Consider the following 20,379-nt stretch of genomic DNA (forward strand, 5'->3'; position numbering starts at 1 on the left):
AGTGCTATTAAACCAACTAAATAGCCTCTGTGTGTAAATTCAGTATTTTCTCAAGTAATCAGTAGGACAGAGTAAGATGCATGTAGCTATGCATGTAGTTATGTAGCTTTTTGATAGCCTTCAAGTGATGTCTGTTAGTGGAACAGTTTAGAGCAATATCTTGTTGCTCTTATTACAGATGATTTTAATAACTTCTTCCTTTTCCATGGGCTCTTTTTTCTCTTCCCTGGTCATTAGGATACTGCAAGGTCACAGGAAGAAAGATGGTCAGTGCTGCACATGGTTTGAAGAGAAGACCTCTGCTGCCTTTGTGACCCTTTTTTTCTTTTGGGGAAAGGAACATTGGGGATTGAATTAAGTGTTCCCTTCAGTAGTGATAGAGTGGACCTTTAGATCTTGTATGATCAGAGATTTCAACCAGACTGAACGGTTAAAAAAGGGGAAAAAAAACAGCCAACCGATGTTCATGTGGAATAGCAGCCTCCCCTCCTTAAAATCCCTGCAGCGTATTTTCCTTGCAAGTGCCAGCTCAAACTGTACATGCCTGATGAAGTGCAATCTCTCTCTTCTTTTCTTTACAGTGAATAAGTAAATAATTTGACAAGCCTTATTCTCTTGACTGTGTAAGCTTATTTCAGCAGATGGTGAAAGTGGAACTGATGATGAAATCAAATTAATTGGCTCTAAATCATGAAATAAGCATGAAAAAAAAAAAAGAAAAATCTAGATTTTCAGTATTGTTGACTTAACCAGAAGTATTTACACCCATCACAAATGTTTTTAGCTCGAAGTATTTTCAGTTGTTTAAGACTCTTAAGACATCTCTCACTTTCTGAAAATCTGGATTAATGAATATTTGAAGAAGCTTTGTAATAGTATAAGCATTTCTTTGGCTTATCCAGTGGTTTCTTCACTACAACTTTGTAATCACAGGATCATAGAGTCATTTGAGTTGGAAGAGATCCTTAAAGGCCATCTGGTCCAACTCCCCTGCAGTGAACAAGGACTCCTACAGGTGATCAGCTGCTCTGAGTCCTGTCCAGCAAATGGCTCAGGGGTCAGGGCATCTACTACCTCTCGGCAACCGGTTGCTGTGCCTCACTTCCCCCCTCTCCCCCTTTTTAAAGAATTTATCCCTTATGTCCAACCTAAATCTCCCCTCTTTTAGTCTGAAACCATTTCCTTTTGTCTTGTCACAATAGATTCTGCTAGAGTCTGCCCCTTTCTTACTCATAGCCCACCTTTACTTACTCATAGCCCATACTGAAAGGCTGCTCCATCTGACATATGGAAGATAACACACAGTTGAAATTGTGAAATGATATATTTATCTTTATCTATGTTGCTATTTCAAAAATAATAGTTCAGTGAATGTACATTAATGTCATGAATTTGTTAGCACAAATGCAGCGGACTGTGGAAAAGTTCTGTAAATTAACCTATCTGAATTCTATTGCCTTTGAAAGTGTGTACAATACAGTTGATATTAGCCACAGGATCCTATGAAGATTAGTGTGAACAATTAAATGTCGGGAACATTGTATCCATGGGAACAGCTATTGCCTTCATAAGATATGCAAATTATTGCCTTCTTTCAAGATGAATGCTCAATCCTCCCTTCACAGAAATATAAACCACTCCAGAGCTGTAGTACATTTTGGTATGTGGGATTTCAGACAGTACTCTTTTCTTCTGGTTATAATTTTCATCCTATCAATAAAAGAAAGACTATGACTTCTCTTTGGGAAATATTCTGTTAGATTTTGAGCTTTAGCCCTATCAGCTGATGGGGGACCTTGGTGGTGCTCCTCTCTTTCATGGGCCAGTCCTCTGATTCTCTCCTCTCAGTAAAAAGTGGTCAGTGGTGCAGGATTTGTTTAATGTGGGAAGAAATTACTGATTTCAATCTTGTGTTTTCAGAAAATCAGGGGAGTCCCAAACACTCAAAATGTTCTAATATAAACACATTCACCTTTAATAACCCAGGTATTTTTGAAACTTGGTTGAAATTAACAAAATGTTACATTTTCTGATCAAATTTTAATCTTCAGTTCTCACTTTATTTTAGGGAAGCAAATCATCAGCAGTAAAAATGAATTTAGAATCAGCACACTGAAGTTCCACCCTACAGATTCAAATGTTTTCATTTGTGGAGGGTTCAGTCCAGAAGTCAAAGCATGGGATACAAGGATTTGTAAGGTAATGGAAATCCTTATTTTCCTTTTTTTCTTCCCCTCCACCACCCCATCCCTCTTGTGTATGTTTCCTAGGATGAATGTGCAATTATTACTAAGCTGCTCCATGTCCTGGTCTTTTGCTGAAATCTTATTTTAAAACATTTTGCATTTGTCACTGATTTTGTTGCTATTTGTTGATGTGAACCTTTGTAACGTTTTCGAAGCACAGGGAGGAACATAGCACACAACCAACATGATTGTTGTTGTCTTCTATAAATACAGGTAATGTTTAGTTTAATTAAATTAATCCAATAGCTCACTTCAAGGCACTGGGACAGGTGGGTTGGCGCTTGATGATCCTTGAGGTCCCTTCCAACCCAAGCCATTCTACGTTTCTATGATTCTATGAAGTTAACTTTTTTTTTTTTCTATTTCTTTTTCTTATATAAAAAAAAAAAAAAAATAGTTGAAGAAATAGGAAGCTCTTTAATCTATAACACGTGGATCAAGATATGTCTGTCTGTATCTCTTGCATAGTAGCTTGCAGTAACTTTACATGCATGGAAAGCTACACAGAGGCACTAATATCTTCTGCCTTTACTTTAATCTGAAGAATGCAAAACATTGCATTCCCAGGTGTCATTTAGAGCTCAGGGAAGACCTAAGCTGTACTGTGACACCAAGTGGAAGCTGTATAAACAGAACAGCTCAAAGAACAGAAGTGACTGTAAAGTGAATACTTGTTTGTTTTCTTTTGAGTTTTTGGGTGGGTAGAGCCTACTCATCGTGGTTAGTCACGTTTGCTCTTAAGGGTGGCAGAAGGGATCTGAAGAAGATAAGGATTACTTCTCCAAACACTGTATCTCTAAACAGAATAGTAGATGAGGGATGTAAGGAGATATATTTCAGATAGGAGGACTCTACATGAGAGTTCTGAAGTTGATATGAGTGTCACTGTATTAAGGAAGTACAGTATTCTTGTGCACAACCTAGATTCTGAGCTGCAATTGTTCCTTTGAATTTGTTGCTGATTTTTGAGGAAATAAATCAATTTGTTCAATGTAATGAGATTTTTCTTATTAATAATTGTGTTGATTCTATACCTTGGGCTTCTGTTATGCAACTTCTTAAAAAGAACATCAATAAATACATATCCAGAGTGCCAAGTCTGAGACTACGCTGCAAATTAAATTACTGGGAGTTTCCGAGTTACTATGTAACTGTGTCAGCAGGAAAACCTTTGTAAGAAGTGTGAATTTATCCCATGCATCTTGCTTGTATGAGGTGTAGAGAAAGACTTTCTAATGTGTTGCAGTAAATTTTCTTGTAAATAACATTATAGTTATTCACAAATTCATCAAATGATAGTGTACTTGAGTGCGAAGCCAGAGACAATCTTCCCTTCTTTTCTGTTGTTTCTCCGTGATGGATTTTACATATGTATACATCTTTTTTTTTTTTTTTGACTGTCTGAGAATGCCATAAGGATGATTTTATCCCAGATTTGTAATCAACTGTGATGAATGAGCAAATTCATGCCAAAAATCACAATACTTTCAGCTTGCATGTGTCTATGGTGCCCAGTCTCTACAGACAAAAAATGATAACTGATGGTGCTCCATATTATTAAATGCCCAATGTGGTATGCTGCAAAAATGTGGCTCTCTGAATAGGGGCAGCTATGGAAGGATGTGGTTAGAAATCTTTCATGTATGGTAGCAGACGCTTTTGAATACAAATACGGGGAGAAGGCACTTCACATTCAGTGAGATAAATAGAATATATATATATGTATTTTTCACAGTGGATATTCACAGTTCAGGTATTACGCTTGAGTAAGATTTTTTTCCTGCAATTCCATTACCAGAGTCTGTGATGTAATGACCTGAGGATTATGTTGAACTGCCATTGACTCAAGTAGAAGTAAAAGGATAACTACCATTTTAATGCTTGTGCTGAATAGCTTCTAAGTCACCTCTGGAGTCTGATGTCCTCCTATTGTCAATATCTCTGCCAATCCTTTGTGATTTGGTCTTGACTTTGAAAGGTGTACTGGTATTACAAAGGCAGCTGGCTTGAAGAATAGTGTTCTTCTTGTACCCTTAATCCTCTTTGTGAAATTTTAGTTTCAATACTTTCCTTTGGTACTGATGATCAGCATTGCTGGAACAGGGAGCAGGAAAGTGGAGAAAGGGTAGGACATGGTTTACAGGAGGCATTATTGCAATCAGAAGATGTGTTGAGACGGAGATTACTAGAGGAGATGGGGCCAATGTGCAGTTTGTGAGATATTTGCTTTTATGAAAAGCACATAAGAAGACAAAGTATCAAACTTATACTGATAAACTGTAGACTTCAGTACTATTTATATCACCTGTAATTCTGAAAATCAACCTCCTAGTAGCCTGACTTGAGATGATATGGAATCACCTTTGAGTAACTTGTGCTACATGTACATCTGCATTCAGAGCCGGTAGTGAGTGCTTTGAGTGACATCTATAATTCATTTCCAGAGGACAAACAGATACTGTAGAAGTCATTTTTGTTTCTCTTGACTAGCAGAATAATGCTTTTTTTCCTTTTTTTTTTTTTTTTTTTTCCCCTTAATGACTAACCATACACTTATGTTTATATTGCCAAAGCTCCAGCCTTAGGACCTGCTGTAAAGAAGTGCTGAACGCTGAGAAATGCAAACCTTGTTTATTTCTGTAACTGCAGGGCACTGCAGTACTCAGATTTTGCGTAACTCTGTTTCTGTAAACTGGTGCTAATGACGAGGTAAGGGAAATATCCCACTGTTCTACAAGGGAATAATTTACTTTCCAAGAGAACAAACAAGTGAATGAATGTTTATTCCCCCAAGTAAAATAAGAAAGTTTTAAGCTCAGTGAAAGAAAAAACAAAACAACAACAACAAAAAAACCCCAAACCAAACCAAAACAAAAAAAACAACCACCAGCTCATTTCTTCTAACAACTTCTGTACCTGGCGATCTCAGGGAATTTTTAGAAGTTGTTACCTGCTTTGTTCATTAGGAAACAATTCTGTTGCGTAACTTCAGCAGTCAGAAATCTATCAGATAAAGCAGTGCATTAGGAGTTTTAATTTTGATAAGAAACAATGTTTAATCACCTTAAAAGTGGAGAAAGTGGGTTTAGCCTTGTAACAGATATTGATCTCATTTTCTGATGTGTTTGTTTAGAAGCCATTTTGTATGCATAGTGGCTGACAAAAGCAGCAGTGTGGCCTGCTCTCCTACAATGAAGTATTTCTAAAGGAAGGAGGGAGTTTCTGTTGTCCCTTGTTTCCCATTTAACTCAGTGGTGGGTATAAACTGCTAAGCACCAACATTTATATTGGTTCTAAAATGGTGTTTTGATTTGAACAACTTGGAGTGTGCATGTGCACTGAGTGGATGTTTAAGATCCAGTGAATGGAGTGCAGAAGAGGAAAAACAATGAATTGGCTGCCCTTTGCTTCCTCTTGCCGAATGGTATCGTGTGTGCATCATTTCTACAAAATCATGTAGTTATATTTCGAACAGTATGTTTATTAGGCACCAGTCACACCTCTCATTAGTATGCAATGCCTATTTCTCCCTCGTTTGTGGAATTTCAATAGATTCTTCATGTCTTCCTGTCTTGAATGTCTGTTGTTATCTTAATTCACAGTGTGCAAACAGTTTGCTTTTGGTCTTTTCCATCTTATGACCTAAGGTCACATTTAAGATTGGATAAAGTGTACTGCCCAGTATGTTGACATTTATCCTGTTCTAATAAGTGCTTTTTGCACTTAACCAAAAAGATATCTGAGGTGTCTTGGCACTTAGTTTCAGTTTTGATGTAAACATCTTTAGTGTCTTTCAAGTGCTTTCATCCTAATTTATCAAAAGATTTTCTCTGGTATTCTTTCTTTTTTAAGTTTCCAATGGCTTTCAATTTGTTTTGCCTCTTTTTTCAAGTTCTTTAACCTGTCATTCAGCTTGGAACAACTGTGTGGGTGAGGTAATGATTATTTTGGCTCCCATTATCATACTTCAAATAGCCTTTTCAGGCCTTGGAGCTTATTTTGTCAATATAATGAGCATCCTAAACCAAAAGCTTGAACCTTGTTACTCACTGCATGTAGAAAACTTTATTTTGGTATTTGGTGGTCATTCAGTTTCACAGGTCATGCTTTAGAATGCATGCCTGTGTTTTAAAAAAGCTATCTTCTTACGCATCTTGGATTTAGATATATAAAAAAATAATTATCATATTTCAGGAAATAGGGGAATTTTTTGGTGGAATTTCAAAGAAAAGTCAGAGGGAATGGCTACTAAAAAAATCTATTGTCCAATTATATGTGTATATATATGCAGTGAATTATGTGGGCTTTCCTATGAACCAGTGGGCCACATCAAAGCTTTCTGATGATGGACACTGACATAAAGTAATTGATAGTGGCGCATAGATCATGTTGAAAATAATGCCTCCGTTTTATTTCCATGGAAAACACAACAGATATTTAGAGCACAAGAACAGTATTTGATAGCACAAATTCTCTTCTATCAAAAACTATTTTTTTCACATAATCACCACGATTAACTTTACATTTTTACCAGCAAAGAACAAGAGCCTGTATGTTGTGCTCTTACAGATTTACACCAATAGACGTGAATCGCTGTTGCCACTGCTGAAACACATCACATCAGTGTGCTCACATCCACTACCACTGACATCTGCCTCTGGCACTGCGAGCCGATGTAATAAAACAGGAGGCATTACTTTTGGTGCACCCTCCCATATATTGCCAGACAAGGAATACTAATATCTCATTTTTATTTTGGCTGGCGGTGGATTTTTAACAGGAGTGCAAATTTATGAGCATAAATTGCTAATATTTATTCATATATTAAATGTGCTATAAAAATTGGATTTTTAAGTGCCTATGAAAATGTATGAAGACAGACTTAGGGGCAGTCTTTTAGCTACTAAAACACAGAAATGTATGGTATGCTATTAATCAGAAAGGCAGATATATAAAAAAAGGAATGTTGAAATACATTTATTACTACCCCTGTTTTTTGCAAATAGGCAAAATTATTTCAAATGTAGCTTTGAGCATTGAGCAAGATAAGGAATGGAAGAACAATAAGAAAGTTATAATCTTCAAGATAAAACTAAGCTGAGAAACGAATGGATGGAACAGCTTGTTAACTACTCAGTGAAATGTAAAGTACGCAGGCCTCTCAAAATTACAGAGAGAAGTAATCAAAGCATGAGAAAAAAAAAGAAGAATAAAAGAGGCTGTTGAATAAAAAATACAGATTTGTTATAGTGGTATTTCTTTGTGTTAAACCTAGTTTTGTCTTTCTGGAGAAGGGATTGTTCTGGAGGCTGTACGTTGCTGTATAATGGATTGATTATATTTATTTAATATTTGGAAAATGTTTATAGAATGTTTATAGACAGGAAAACTTTTAAGTGAGCTGCTATTTTAACAGGCAGGTAAATGAAAACAATACAAAAATGTAGATATCTGCAGTGTCAATCAAGGAGAGAGCAGGATATTTGGACATTGGAGCTGAACTTGGAAAAACCTTGTAAAAGGCCATGTAAAAAGGAACTATGCAACAATAAGAAGAATACCAAGACGTTAAAGTAGTTATGGATTTTAAAGGTATTTCTGTTCTTTGAATTATTGATGGATGTCTTAAGGTGTTCAGCACAAGCTAGCTGGATTACACACTCTCTTTCGGCTTTATACTAGCTTTTTAGTTAGGAGACAATGTATGTCCCAGCAACTTATTTATTCTACCTGAAGTTTTAGTATTCCTTGAAGCACCATGGAGTGCAAAAGGTTGAGACTGAAATTTGTTAGCTCAACACTTAAGGACATTTTGTTCACAAAGGAAAATATGATTACAGATATTTTTCTTTTCTTATTTGAATTCGTAAGATTATGTGGTTGCAATATCAGAATAAGATTTCAAATGTAACTGTACGGTACTGATATTTCTTTTAAAGAAGCTCAAGTTCCTAAATAATGAGTGAATAGTCAGTCTGAATAGAAAAAGATTTAATTACAAGTGTCCGGAAGGTTTAGATGTTATGAAGCAAGGATTTTGTCAGGTCTGTGGAAAGGACATACAGCTCTCAAGAACTTGTGTCTGAATATTCATTTGAATTTTCTGAATGCATCCATTTAACTATTTTGGAATTCCACCTTTACTTACATTGTTCTTTGATGAACATTTCTTAACATTTTGTAAGCGTTCATGAACTGCCTCTTGTTCATGTGGATTTCTAAAGTCCATAATATTTCTGGGGGAGATATGCTAAAAACTGAAGAATAAGTTATTGTGATGTGGTCAGACTTTTGATGCCAGAGGGGATTTAATCCTAATCTGCTGCGTGTGCTTTGTCTTGTAATCTAGTGAAGCCTATTGGAAATTTGGGAGGACCTATGTGCTATAGCTGTCACCACAGGAAGATATAGCACCATTTAGTAATCTGAAGAGAGAAAGAGCAAAAAGTGACAGGACTATGGCTCTGCTTCTTTCTAATTCTGATTTTTAGTCAATATTTGAAATTCTGGAGCTCCATAAATACAAATTAACTGCAAAGTCAGGCAGTAGGGAACCAGTGGTAAGATCTGATGCAGTCACAGAACAGATTGTGTAGAAAGGATTAGCTAAAGATATAGGAAAAAATGAAATAAAGCTTAATTGATGTTGCTCTAAGATAATTTTTTATGCATTTTGATAGAGCATTTAGATAAACAGGAGAAGGTAGGAACTAACCTAAGTGCTGTGAAATAAATATTGTTAAAAAAGAAAGTGGTAACATAATCATCAGTAACAAAGGAGTAGAATATCATGCAGAAAAAATAACCGCTGACTTAATAGAAATGGGATGAGTACAAAAGAATGCAAAGGCGCAGCCTTTAGAGATGAATAATAATTTTGTCAGGAAGGTTTCCAAATGGATGAATACAAAGTCAGTTGGTTGCAGTGGCAGGCGGTCTTAGGGAAAATTGAGGTTTGGAGATGTACACAACATTCTCATTCTTTAATTTAGGCCTTATGAAAGATATGGCTAATTAACCAGAAAATTGGTGAAAATGGTTATTTAGAGCTTGTAAAATCAGATGAGGAATGCACTGAGTTTATTATTAATAGAGGCCAAAGTAGAGTATCAACAAGGGTTTTTTCCACCATCTTGGATTATTTATCAGGATTTAACCCTTCTTAGCTACAGTATTACAATTGCCATCTATGACTTTGTCCTTAAAAAAGTTTAAAAAGATTCTCTTTATTACTGTTGATCTATATCTCTACACTTGAGTTTATAAAGAAATAAGCCTAAGTCATTAAAGCGCAGTTTAAAAGTCTAATAAATTTAGAGTACAAGTGCAGTGCATTTGTTTCCTTGGAAACATTCTATTGCAATTTCTTTAAGATGAGACGCAGTCATTTTAAGTAGCGTGTATTTAGGAGACCTAATGAATTTGTCTCTAGATAGTACATAAATATGTAAAAGGGCTGTAGGAATTGGTGGAACAACTTGTACTTCTGGTTTCTATGGAAACAGCCAATACATTGTCATGTACTTGTGGTATTATGAAGAACAGTGTAATTAAAATAAGGTGATTTATTCGATGTTTTAGAAAACTAAAGTTATTCCTCCCTCACTATCAGAGAAAATTCCTTACTGGGTCTGTGAATAATAAGTTCAAAGAATTTTGATCTGTGTACATTTTTTATGAGCAGAATGGCATGTGTTTTCAAATCTCAACATCCTTTCTGAGCACACAGAAACACTTTATGTGGCTACAGCTCATAAATGAGTGGTCATGTTGTGTTTGTTCAGAAGGCTCTTGCTGTTGTATCAGAACCATAGTCCTGTTAGTGCATATAATATCTCTGATGCAACTGCTCCTTGAAAATCTGAAATGGGCTAAAAATGAGGCAAGATACTTTGGAATCTACATTCTTATAATGGAAGAAAACACTCACCTTCTCCATGCTACTCAGGCAGAATTTTTGATGTTTTTACTCTGCTCAGTCATCTCACTTTTGAACTAAAAAGTCTTCAAATATTGTTTCTCAGGGAAAAGGCATTCTGTGTTTCAGACGTTCTTCGTCTCTTCTTAATGTATAGATTTCACTTATCCTATTCAAAATAGGAAGATGATTTTAAATAAAAAATCTGATAGAAAAGTATACTTTCATTCTAATAAGCAGTTGAAACTTTCCAACAGGAGTTGCTTGTGCCTTCTCAATCAATCTGAATGTAACTTTAAAAAAAACAAAAAACAGACAACCAGACAACCTGTAATAACCACCACCAAACAAGGTGTGAAGTATTCATTCCAATAGCTTTATAGGTCAATGCCATATTAAGCTCAACCTTTTCTTCATTTTAAACACTTTTTCTTTGCAAGATGACTCAATAATCTTGAGCTGTGTCTCAAAACAGAAGCTGTTGCAAACAATACAAAAACTTAAAAGAATGTATTGCTTCTGTATTTCAAATTACATAAAGAGAAATCACAGAATTAGAGAATGGTTTGGGTTCGTAGCGATTTTAAAGACCACCCAGCTCCAATTCTCTGCTATGGGCAGGGTATCACCTACCCTGAACACCTTCAGAGATGGGGAATCTGCAACGTCTCTGAGCAGCTTTTCCCAGTGCGTCATCATTCATCATGAAGAATTTCTTCCTTATATTTTACCTAAACCTAGCAGCTTTTCGTATAAGGCCATTACTCCTTGTCCTATTACTGTGCTCCCTGATGAAATAATCCTCCCATCTTACTGTTATGCATGTGTATGTTATGCATACTTCAAGTATTGAAAGACTGCACTAAGCTCTCCCTGGTGCCTTCTGTAGGTTAACTTCAATTTTCTCAGCCATTATTTTTTCTCAAGAGATGCTCTAGCCCTCTGATCATTCTCATGCCCATCTTCTACACCTGATCTAACAGATCCACATCTTATGCTGCACACTCCAGACCTGAGTGCAGTTCTCCAGGTAGGGTCTTGTGAGAATGGAGTAGAGGGAGAGAATCACCTCCCTTGTTTTGCTAGCTAAATTTCTTTTGATGTAACTCAGGATTTGATTAGCTTTCCGGGCTGCAAATACAAATAATTGTCAGAGCTATTTTCTGTCCATTCCTTATCCAGCTTGAAATCATATTTGGAATTGCCCTGAACCAGGTGTAGGACCTTGCACTTGGCCTTGTTGAAATACAGGTTTTCATTTATGTGATATATCATTCTTGTCTTAAAATAATTTAAGAGAACATGAAACTACTTCCTGTCTATCGTCGTGTTTTGATTAAAACAGCTGCTGTAGCTTTGAGATGGAAATCAAAAACATAAGCTGTGTGTGTCACATGGTTCTGTTGTGAGCGTGGAACTACAGAGCAAAGTTTAGTCATCTGCCTTGTCACCTTAGGTCTTTTCTGAGACCTTATCTCCTAATTCTCAGGGAACAACTGTGCAGGCACATTTCTTTCTTGCCTGAAGTCTGAGGGACTTGAGGAAGAAAAGGTGCAGGGGAGGTCCTGGGTGACAGGCACAGAACTGGGATGGCCCCAGGTGCTGAAGTGCTTGCTTGGAGGCTTTGAGCTTCCTGGGAAGCAAAATAACAAGCACTGCATATATTTTATACAGAGAAGTATTATGGAATATCTGTACAAAATATACACCTTGAATTCAGTGTCACAACATGCTTCTCAAATCCCTGGAGCCATAAGAATCTACTTGAAAATGATTGAATTTGTCTAAATTACCTTTCTACTTGAACGCCCGCAGCCATGAACTGTTGCCATTGTAAAGAAGCCTTGTTATTACGTTGACTTGTGTTGACACTAAAAACTATTAGGCCTTCCTTTTATGAAGATTTATTTTCTGTCCATAAAGTGCATAGTTTGTACAATTGGACTGTGGTTTTCCAATGCTTATGGGCAATATATCTGAAAATAGAAAAAGACCAAAATTTTGTTATTAACGAACTAAAGTCAGCAGGGTAGAAAAACTGATGCTCTCCCCAAGCAAGTTCTTCAGGCATGTTATGAATTACTGGCTAAGGTAGAACAAAGAAGGTTTTATTATGAGTACTTTTCAGCATGGGTATTACAATTAGTTATTTCTGAAAGCCGTCTTTACAGGGGAATTTAAATACTATGTATTCCAAGTTCCCATCTGCTATTCAAAGTATTAATTTATTGTTCTCTGAGGCAGTTTTTACCACATGGTCTAATGATTAAGCAGCATAGTTTTTCTGAGGTACGTGTCAAAGGTAAAGAAAATATCTTTTATACTAATTTTTCTAATGGCATTTTCCTATTATAGAACTAAGATGTGCAGGGTAATTTGGTTGGATTTCTTACTGACTAGCAGACAAGCAGGTATGTATAATGGTTAGCAATTAAGATGTTTGAATTGATGATGACAGTTTATGTAAGAGCCATACTGAATTTCAGCAAAACTTAAAAACTATTTCCACATTGGCGTAGAATCCTACAATCCTTAGAGATGAAAGGGAACTTTAAAGGTGACCTATAATCCAGCTCCCCAGCTGCAAACAGGGCCATCCACAGCTCAATCAAGTTGCTCTGAGCCTTGTCCAGGCTGGCTTTGAAAGTCCTGAGGACCATGTCCCTGGGCAGTCTGTCTCAGTGCCTCACCACCCTCACTGTAAAAGACTTCTTTCTTATTCACAACCTAAATCCCTCCCTCTTTAGATTTGAAACAATTTCCTTAGTTTGTGTCAATTCTCCTGAACATCCTACAGCTAAGATTCTGTATGGTTTTCCATTTCATACTATGGGCAGCCATTATAAATTGTGTGTATTTGCTTTTTAACTGTTTTCTTTTTCTTTTTTCTTTTTTTTTTGGCTCCTAAAAAATAGCTTGATTTTCTACTTTGCTAATGAACTATTGGCTTCCTTTTATAACTCAGTGAAGAAATAGCTATGCATGGTGATTTCTCCATAGACAAAGTGGAAGCTATAAATATGCAAATATCAGTTTTGGCTTTACAAAGTTTAATTGCTTTGCATATTATGCAAATTCCTAGAATGAAAAATTGACTTGTGCAGTAGCACAGATGTATATTCTCTATCTAAAAAATGCAGGCATATTGTTGAAAAACGTGCTGATATTTTGTCTGCAGGTTTACATCTTATTGATGTTATTGGTGTGTGTGTAGGATAGTTGCATGACTAAGGTTCTTCACAAAGTGCAAACATTATGTTCCAATACCACATTTCACACGGTCTGAGAAAAACACTTGGAGCAGTTGCTACCATACCTCTACATGCTGAGAACACAGGAAGCAGAGCTGGGGACCTCAGGACATCATCTAGTGTCTTTCTACCATACAGAAGGATCAGCTCGTTCTGAGCATTTCCAGACTCTCATATATTAAGTGCTTGAGGCGAGGAATTGAGAAGTTCTTGTGTTATTTGATATTGTAAATTATTTGCTCTGGGTCCCTGAACTCAGCAGCCATATGCTATGTTACAGACATTAGGCAGGCATTGTAAAAACAAAATTGAGAACTGCTTCAGTACACGACTGCAGTGTCTCTGCTTAGTTGGTAATTCTATGAGGTTGCAAGGAGTAACCTCTGAACGCTGTGTTGGAAATGGAGGCTGTTATGTTTTAGCTATCTTGAAAAGAAAGTTTCGGATGTTAATAACTATGAATCTTCCAGTGTCCTAGTTTTAAAGATCAGCATATGCAGAGATGAAATACTTTGATCTGGCCACTTGCCTTGAAGTCTGTCTTCAGCGGAGGTAAATCAGAAAAGGAAATCAAAAGTATTGATTTTCAAGATTCAAAGTAGACAACACAGATGTAGAATTGCTTGAACAAAGTTGGAAAGAAAGGAAATTAAAATTATTCATATATTCCTTAGAATAGTTCAAAATCTTTTGCACTTCTTTAGATCTTCTTCACAGGCTGTTGAAATATTCAGAGTCCTGTGGCTGAGGATCCATTTCTGCATGCATCCAGCCCTCTGTGGTGTAAGTCCTAAAAGAGGATCTTGACTTGTTCTTAGGACAGTGAGCCTGTTGACACTGAGGCAATAGGAGAAGGCAACAGGGAAGCACAAGGGAAATACTTAAAAGATATTTTGATTTGGGAAAATGATTTGAGAGCTTTAGCATTTGCTTTCATATCATAAGCTTCTCTTGAGATTGCTCATGTGAATTAATTGCAGAACTGGAGCTGTTGCATGGGACACACTATTTACTCCAGTGCCCAGCTGTACTTCTAAGCATTGACAACCCTTTTCCCTCTGCCTGCTGTTCTCTGCAGAGTGGCTGCAAGTGCCTTTGTTTCAGCAGCAGCACAGGCTGCCTTGCACCAGAACCTTGGTAGGAGGCGTGGGATTGATTCCCTACAGGAAAAGGCAGGATGCTTGCTGAGTCCTTAAAGCACTGAACCTTCCTGTCAGCAGCATTGCTGTCACCACTATCCCTGTCTCTGGCAGCACTGTAGAAGAGCAAACTCTGGATTTCTTTTTTTATTATCATTCTTTCCTTTTTTTAACCCAGTAGAGTGTGTCAGGTTCTTGCTGAACTCTGTTATTTTCTACAAAGAAGAAAAAGGGGATCTTCTTTGGAGCACATCTGTGTGTACCTACTAAGCATGTAAGCTTCCCTCCACAGCATGGGATTGGTGTCCAGAATTCTCCAGTTGCCTGTCATAAATAGTGATTTACAATTAAATTTAGAATGATCAGCCAGAATATTCACTTACTTCCTGACATGCCCTTTAAGTTGTGAATTCCTGCTGATGTAGTTGATTTCCTTTGTCTGCCTCTGTAACTTGCTAAACATTTTGAGAACAAAAAGACCAAAAGATAAACTTATAAAATTTCCTGGAAGAAGAATTCTCCAAACTGATCCTCAGAGCACACTGAGTTTGTAAAATAGAAGGGAGCTTGTGTTGATTTCACAGCACATCTACAGCTCTTTTTGGATCCAACTCTACTTCCTCAAGAATCTTATGTATATCTAAATATAATATGCAAACTGCTTTCTTTTCTACCTCATGTAATTTTCCAGTTTTTGAACTATTTACATACATTATCAAACTATTTGATGTGCTAGCATTCAATATTTAAAAATAAAATATTTTTTCACATTTTAAAATATATATATAATTGGTTGGAGATAGGTACTAATACCAAGGATGTAGGTTATCATGCTCTTCTAGTCTGTTCCAAAATAACAAACTTTCTTTTTCACTAGGTGACAAGAGTGTACAAAGCTGCAGTACAGCAAACATTGGATATACTCTTTCTTCCTGAAGGAAAAGAATTTCTTACAAGCACAGACGCAGTAAGCCGAGACTCTGCTGACCGTACCATCATTGCGTGGGACTTCCAAAGTGCTGCAAAAATTTCCAATCAGATTTTTCATGTAAGATTAACAACATTTACTTTATCTTTAACAATCACTTGGAAAACTGATAGATCTCCTTCTGTTAAAGTATTTGTGTTCATTGCTAGTTCACTTACATCTAAGCCATGTTTAGGCAAGAACACTGCGGTGCTGTTTTAGCTTACCAATGGTTGTAGTTGTTGTAGCACCACATTTCTTTTTCATCGCTTCTCCTTGGATAGCAAAAGGATACATTTTCAATTAGCTGGAATGAAGACTATTGACAAATTAAATTTAATATTTGCATAATAACGGCAACCTTATACATGCACGCTGATATCTTGTATGATATAATCAGAGAGGTAAAATTTACTTTTATCAATGCGGGTACAGTATTTCAGTAACCTGTTCCAGCAAGATATTTAATGAACTAAATTGTCTAGAAAAGCTGACAGCTTCGAATGAGATTACCGAGGAAGTTAATAGATAATTCCAACTCCCTGGGTCTTTTCTGAAAACTCAAGTCTAATATCTTATGTAATGTAATATGATTGGATTGTATACAGATGCCTTTTGGCTGGAATGAACTGTTCTCTGCTGACAGGGACATGTAGTAGGTGATCTAATGGGATTGTTTTGTGTTTAATTTCCACAGTTATGTCTTTGTCTGCTGTTAAATATTTCATCATCCTGAATTGGCAATAGAGAAAAAAAAAAAAAAAAAGCACTAAATAAATAAAGTACAGAGCAGTCGGGTTCAGAATCCAAGAAGACTGTTTTTCATAACAACCTTCCTACCCCCTACCAAAGACACAAACAGCAAATACATACATCCCACCTTCTGTGGGATGACAGCATCTCTGAACTGGACAGTTTTTTCCCTCTTCTACAGTGTTTAACCTCTTCTGGTTAGACTCAATTTCCCCCACAAAGCACGCAGCTCTTTGTCAACCAGGTACAATGCCTAATGCTATTTGATTTCTGTGCCCAATACTTGGCAATATCCAGAACTTCCCTCCCAGTTCATCTCCTCTGAACCCCATAACAAAATCAGTGATGTTTTTTCCACTCTACCATGTGGGCAGAGGTATGGATTAAGAGGATTTGCTTCCACATTTGAACTTCCATTATCCTTGAGCAGAAAGTGGATGTCTCAATAAATTTATGTACTGTCCTTTGGCAGTTCTGCTGTTTAATTATAATGCAAAGGAAGGCATGATTTTGATCCATTTCTAGAAAATTGGGTTAGGTATTTGGTTTAATATTTGACTTTGTGAGAAACTTTCTGTAGATTGTAATAAGTATCTTTATGGAGATGTCTTTACGGTCTTTCAAATTTGTCAAAAAATAACTTAGTTCATTTGAACAAATAATTTATTTCATAATGGTTATTTTCAGGAGCGTTACACTTGTCCAAGTCTGGCTCTACACCCAAGAGAGTCGGCGTTTGTTGCTCAGACAAATGGAAACTACATGGCATTGTTTTCCTCCCAGCGGCCTTACCGAATCAACAAAAAGAAGAGATATGAAGGGCATAAGGTATTTCCTTTCACCTGATAGATGTTACTCAAGTCCAGAAGTGAGACAGAGAGCAAAGTATGTGTGTGTTTTAATATGTTTGCTGATAGTGCTTGATGATAAATCAGTGATTGGTTTTAATTGCCTTCCTTCGCTTTTCTGTATGTAGTTTGGAATTATATGCCCTTTGAAGAAAATAGTTACTAAAAGGCTTTCTGGATAGCTAGTAGCTTGATTAAATAAGTTTGTGGTGTAGATGTGTCTTAAGATAAACCTGGAGAAGTCCTTAGGGCGTATTTATTTAAATAAATTTAATTTATTTTATTTTTGTACTATATTCTTCAGTTTACCACAATGAACTTCCTTGATCAGAAACAGGAGTTACACTGTTGTTGATTTTTCTTTTTAACAGGTGGAAGGATTTGCAGTGGGCTGTGAGTTTTCTCCAGATGGAACGCTTTTGGTGACAGGAAGTTCAGATGGCAAAGTGTTTTTCTACAACTATCATACTTCTAGGATTGTTCGTACTTTGTCAGCGCACAGAGAAGCTTGTGTGAGTGCAGTATTTCACCCAGTATTGCCATCGCTCCTTGCAACTAGTGACTGGGCTGGAGAAATCAAGATCTGGCAATAACAAGCAAAATAACATTTCTCTTCATCCATCAAAGGGTTTGATGTTTCAGAGGGATTAAACCATGATATGCAATATGATATGTTGTAGGCAGCGGAGACTATTAACTTTTCTTCTTGGACCACTAGACATATGCTTTCATAATGCAGCTAAGAGGATTCTCTGATTAGCTGCTGAGCTAAGAAGTGCTTTCTGTCTCTCCTTGGGCCCTGGTGACAAATTCAAGCCCTTTTTGTGCCATTATTCTGTTGCTTAACTAGCCCAACCCTGGTGTGAGAATTTAACTTGAAGAAAATTATTGGCCTTTTTATGTAGCTTTTATTTTAGATTTCTTAAACCAGATTGTCACTGGCTTAACTCCTTTCCCTGGTCACTTGTGCCAGTCAAGCAATGGTTTATTTCCTCGTTGATATACAGTTCAAGGCAAAACAGCATCATACATGCAAGAGGAGGAAGATCACAGGACAGGTGGGACTGACTCTTCTGGAAACAGGCAGATATTACCAGCCCAGCTAATTGTAAAATGTTCTCAGTTTTAAGGGAAAAACTTGGAGCTAATTTTGAAGTCAGTAAGTCTGTGCTCCCTAGATTCCTATATTTAAAACTGAGTTTTGAACTCAGTTGTATGACTGTATATAATCAAAACAAAACTATGTGTAAGTATTTTTTTTTTTTAAGGAGAAAAAAAAATAAAACTTTTTTAATATAAGGTGTCTGTACTTCATTGTTTCATTCCTGTTAATCTTTACAAGTCAGTATGCAAGATTACCATGAAACTGATTCTGTGTGTGGGGAGTGGGACAATTAATATGCTACCTGGATTTACTGCAAATACAATGCATTTCTCCATACCTCTTAATGTCATTTACATATATAAAATTGTTGTTGTGCAGTTCTGTGCAGGGGGTGTTCTTTGACATTCAGACTGTAGCTGGGCTATTCTGCAGCAAATAGAGAATCCATTCAGCCATAACTGTATACTTGCATTTTTTTTATGTAGCATCTTAAGTCTTTTGTTTTGTTTTCATTGGCAAGAATGAAAGGTGAGATTTTTATTTTATATACTGTTTTTAAATGCTCTGTTGAAATGGATTTTTCAGGGACAAAAATCAGAACACTTTTGAAAGTTGCAGATTCTAATTAAGAAATAAGAGAAATGTACTCAGTTTTGTAGCCTGTGTTCCTTTAGCTTGTAGTAAGTGATAAGCCTGTGCTGAGACCATGGTTCCAATTATCCTTGAATTTTTATATAGTTTGTAATCTGGATCAAAATATTGTGACTATGTAGTTTTAATCATCTTAGCAACAGCTTTGATGCATTTTAACACAGGGCATTACAGTTTAGTGATCCATGTGAGGTAGTGCAAATAACTACTTATTTCTCTCAATTTCTTGCTTCCTTGTTTGGCAATTAGATTTTTGACATAAGGCTGGATTTTGCATTTCTTTTGATTGTGTCTCTGGCACACAGGCCAGCTGGACCTTTCAACAAATAACTCGCTCTGTGATTTGAGGAGTTACTCCTAATTAAACCTGTGGTGCTGGTGTTTATGTGATTCTTCTACAGCATCTTCCTGAGTACTGGAATGAGTCCAGGTGAAAACAAAGCAGTAGTTGCCTATATTTGGGCTGGCTGAATCACAACTGTGTGCGGCCCTGTTTTCTTTCCTCCAGGTATTTTAGTTCTAAAGATGCTCCCACCACTTTAGAACTTGGGGCTGCCTGATGTGTCAGGATGAAGGACGGGCAGCACTGCAGTAATGCGATACATCCTATTGATCCCTACAAGAGCTTATCTTGGGCAGTTACATGTTTAAATACAGCAGAGGGATCTGCTTCTGAAATAAGTGTGAACTCATGGTAGCCTACTTGAAGAATGCTATATATCTGAATGAACTCTCAGTACCTTCAGCTGAGACTGAAGATCTTGAGAGAGAAGTCTTGGAGAATCATTGCACATACTGCATAGAAAAGTAATTTGCCCTTGTAATTCTGCCCATGTTGTTGCCTGAGTTTAACTATGTCCTGAAGTATGATTCTGGTGTCTGGCATTTTTCCTTCTTGAAGTGATCTTGCAAGTATAATTTTTAAAGCAATTATTAGGGGAAGAGGGGAAAAAAAAACAGGCAATTTTTGATTAAAGGCAGTAGAGGAAAATGAAATGAATTTATACTATATAATATTAAAGAATATTAAATTTGGAATTGCATTTGGGTTTGATTTCCAAGATGGCTGGAGTTTTAATTACTTATGAGATCCAGCCAGCAGTTTTACAAAGGAATGAAATTATGCTCACAGCATTATCTTGTTAAAATCTCTTTCTAATATAAAACTGATTAAGACAGAGACTGAAATTTAATCATTTGAAATATTATAGCATAGTGGTGTCAATTAAGTTTTCATTATGATTCAAAGACAAATTCTTCCTTGTAATCTTATGTAATGAACTGTAATCAAAAAATATCCACATTGCTCCATCATTCTGCAATTACTAAATACTGTTTGGGCTGCAAACAAGGATCATTATGGTCAGATGAAGCTTTTAAAATGTAATGAATTGTTGGTTAATTAATTTTATTCATAAAAATATAATCCAGAAATGTTGAATCTTGCTTTAGGAGCAGTTTTTCTAGCTTTGAAAGAGCTTTCTAGGGCGCTGCATGTTAG

The 20,379-nt window shown here is 36.5% G+C and overlaps 1 protein-coding gene across 1 annotated transcript in view; it reads left to right on the plus strand.

Annotated features, from left to right (window-relative positions):
* Positions 1–18,418, plus strand: part of WDR25 (WD repeat domain 25) — a 55,365-nt gene extending 36,947 nt beyond the window's left edge. The window contains exons 4-7 of the mRNA XM_015865602.2: positions 2,069–2,199; positions 15,432–15,602; positions 16,962–17,102; positions 17,494–18,418. Of these exons, the coding sequence (XP_015721088.1) occupies positions 2,069–2,199; positions 15,432–15,602; positions 16,962–17,102; positions 17,494–17,715 (665 nt within the window). The 3' untranslated portion in view covers positions 17,716–18,418. The remainder of the gene's footprint in view (positions 1–2,068; positions 2,200–15,431; positions 15,603–16,961; positions 17,103–17,493) is intronic.
* Positions 18,419–20,379: the final 1,961 nt, after the last annotated feature.

Source organism: Coturnix japonica, chromosome 5 (genome assembly GCF_001577835.2).
Source record: "Coturnix japonica isolate 7356 chromosome 5, Coturnix japonica 2.1, whole genome shotgun sequence".
Taxonomy (NCBI): Eukaryota; Metazoa; Chordata; class Aves; order Galliformes; family Phasianidae; genus Coturnix; species Coturnix japonica.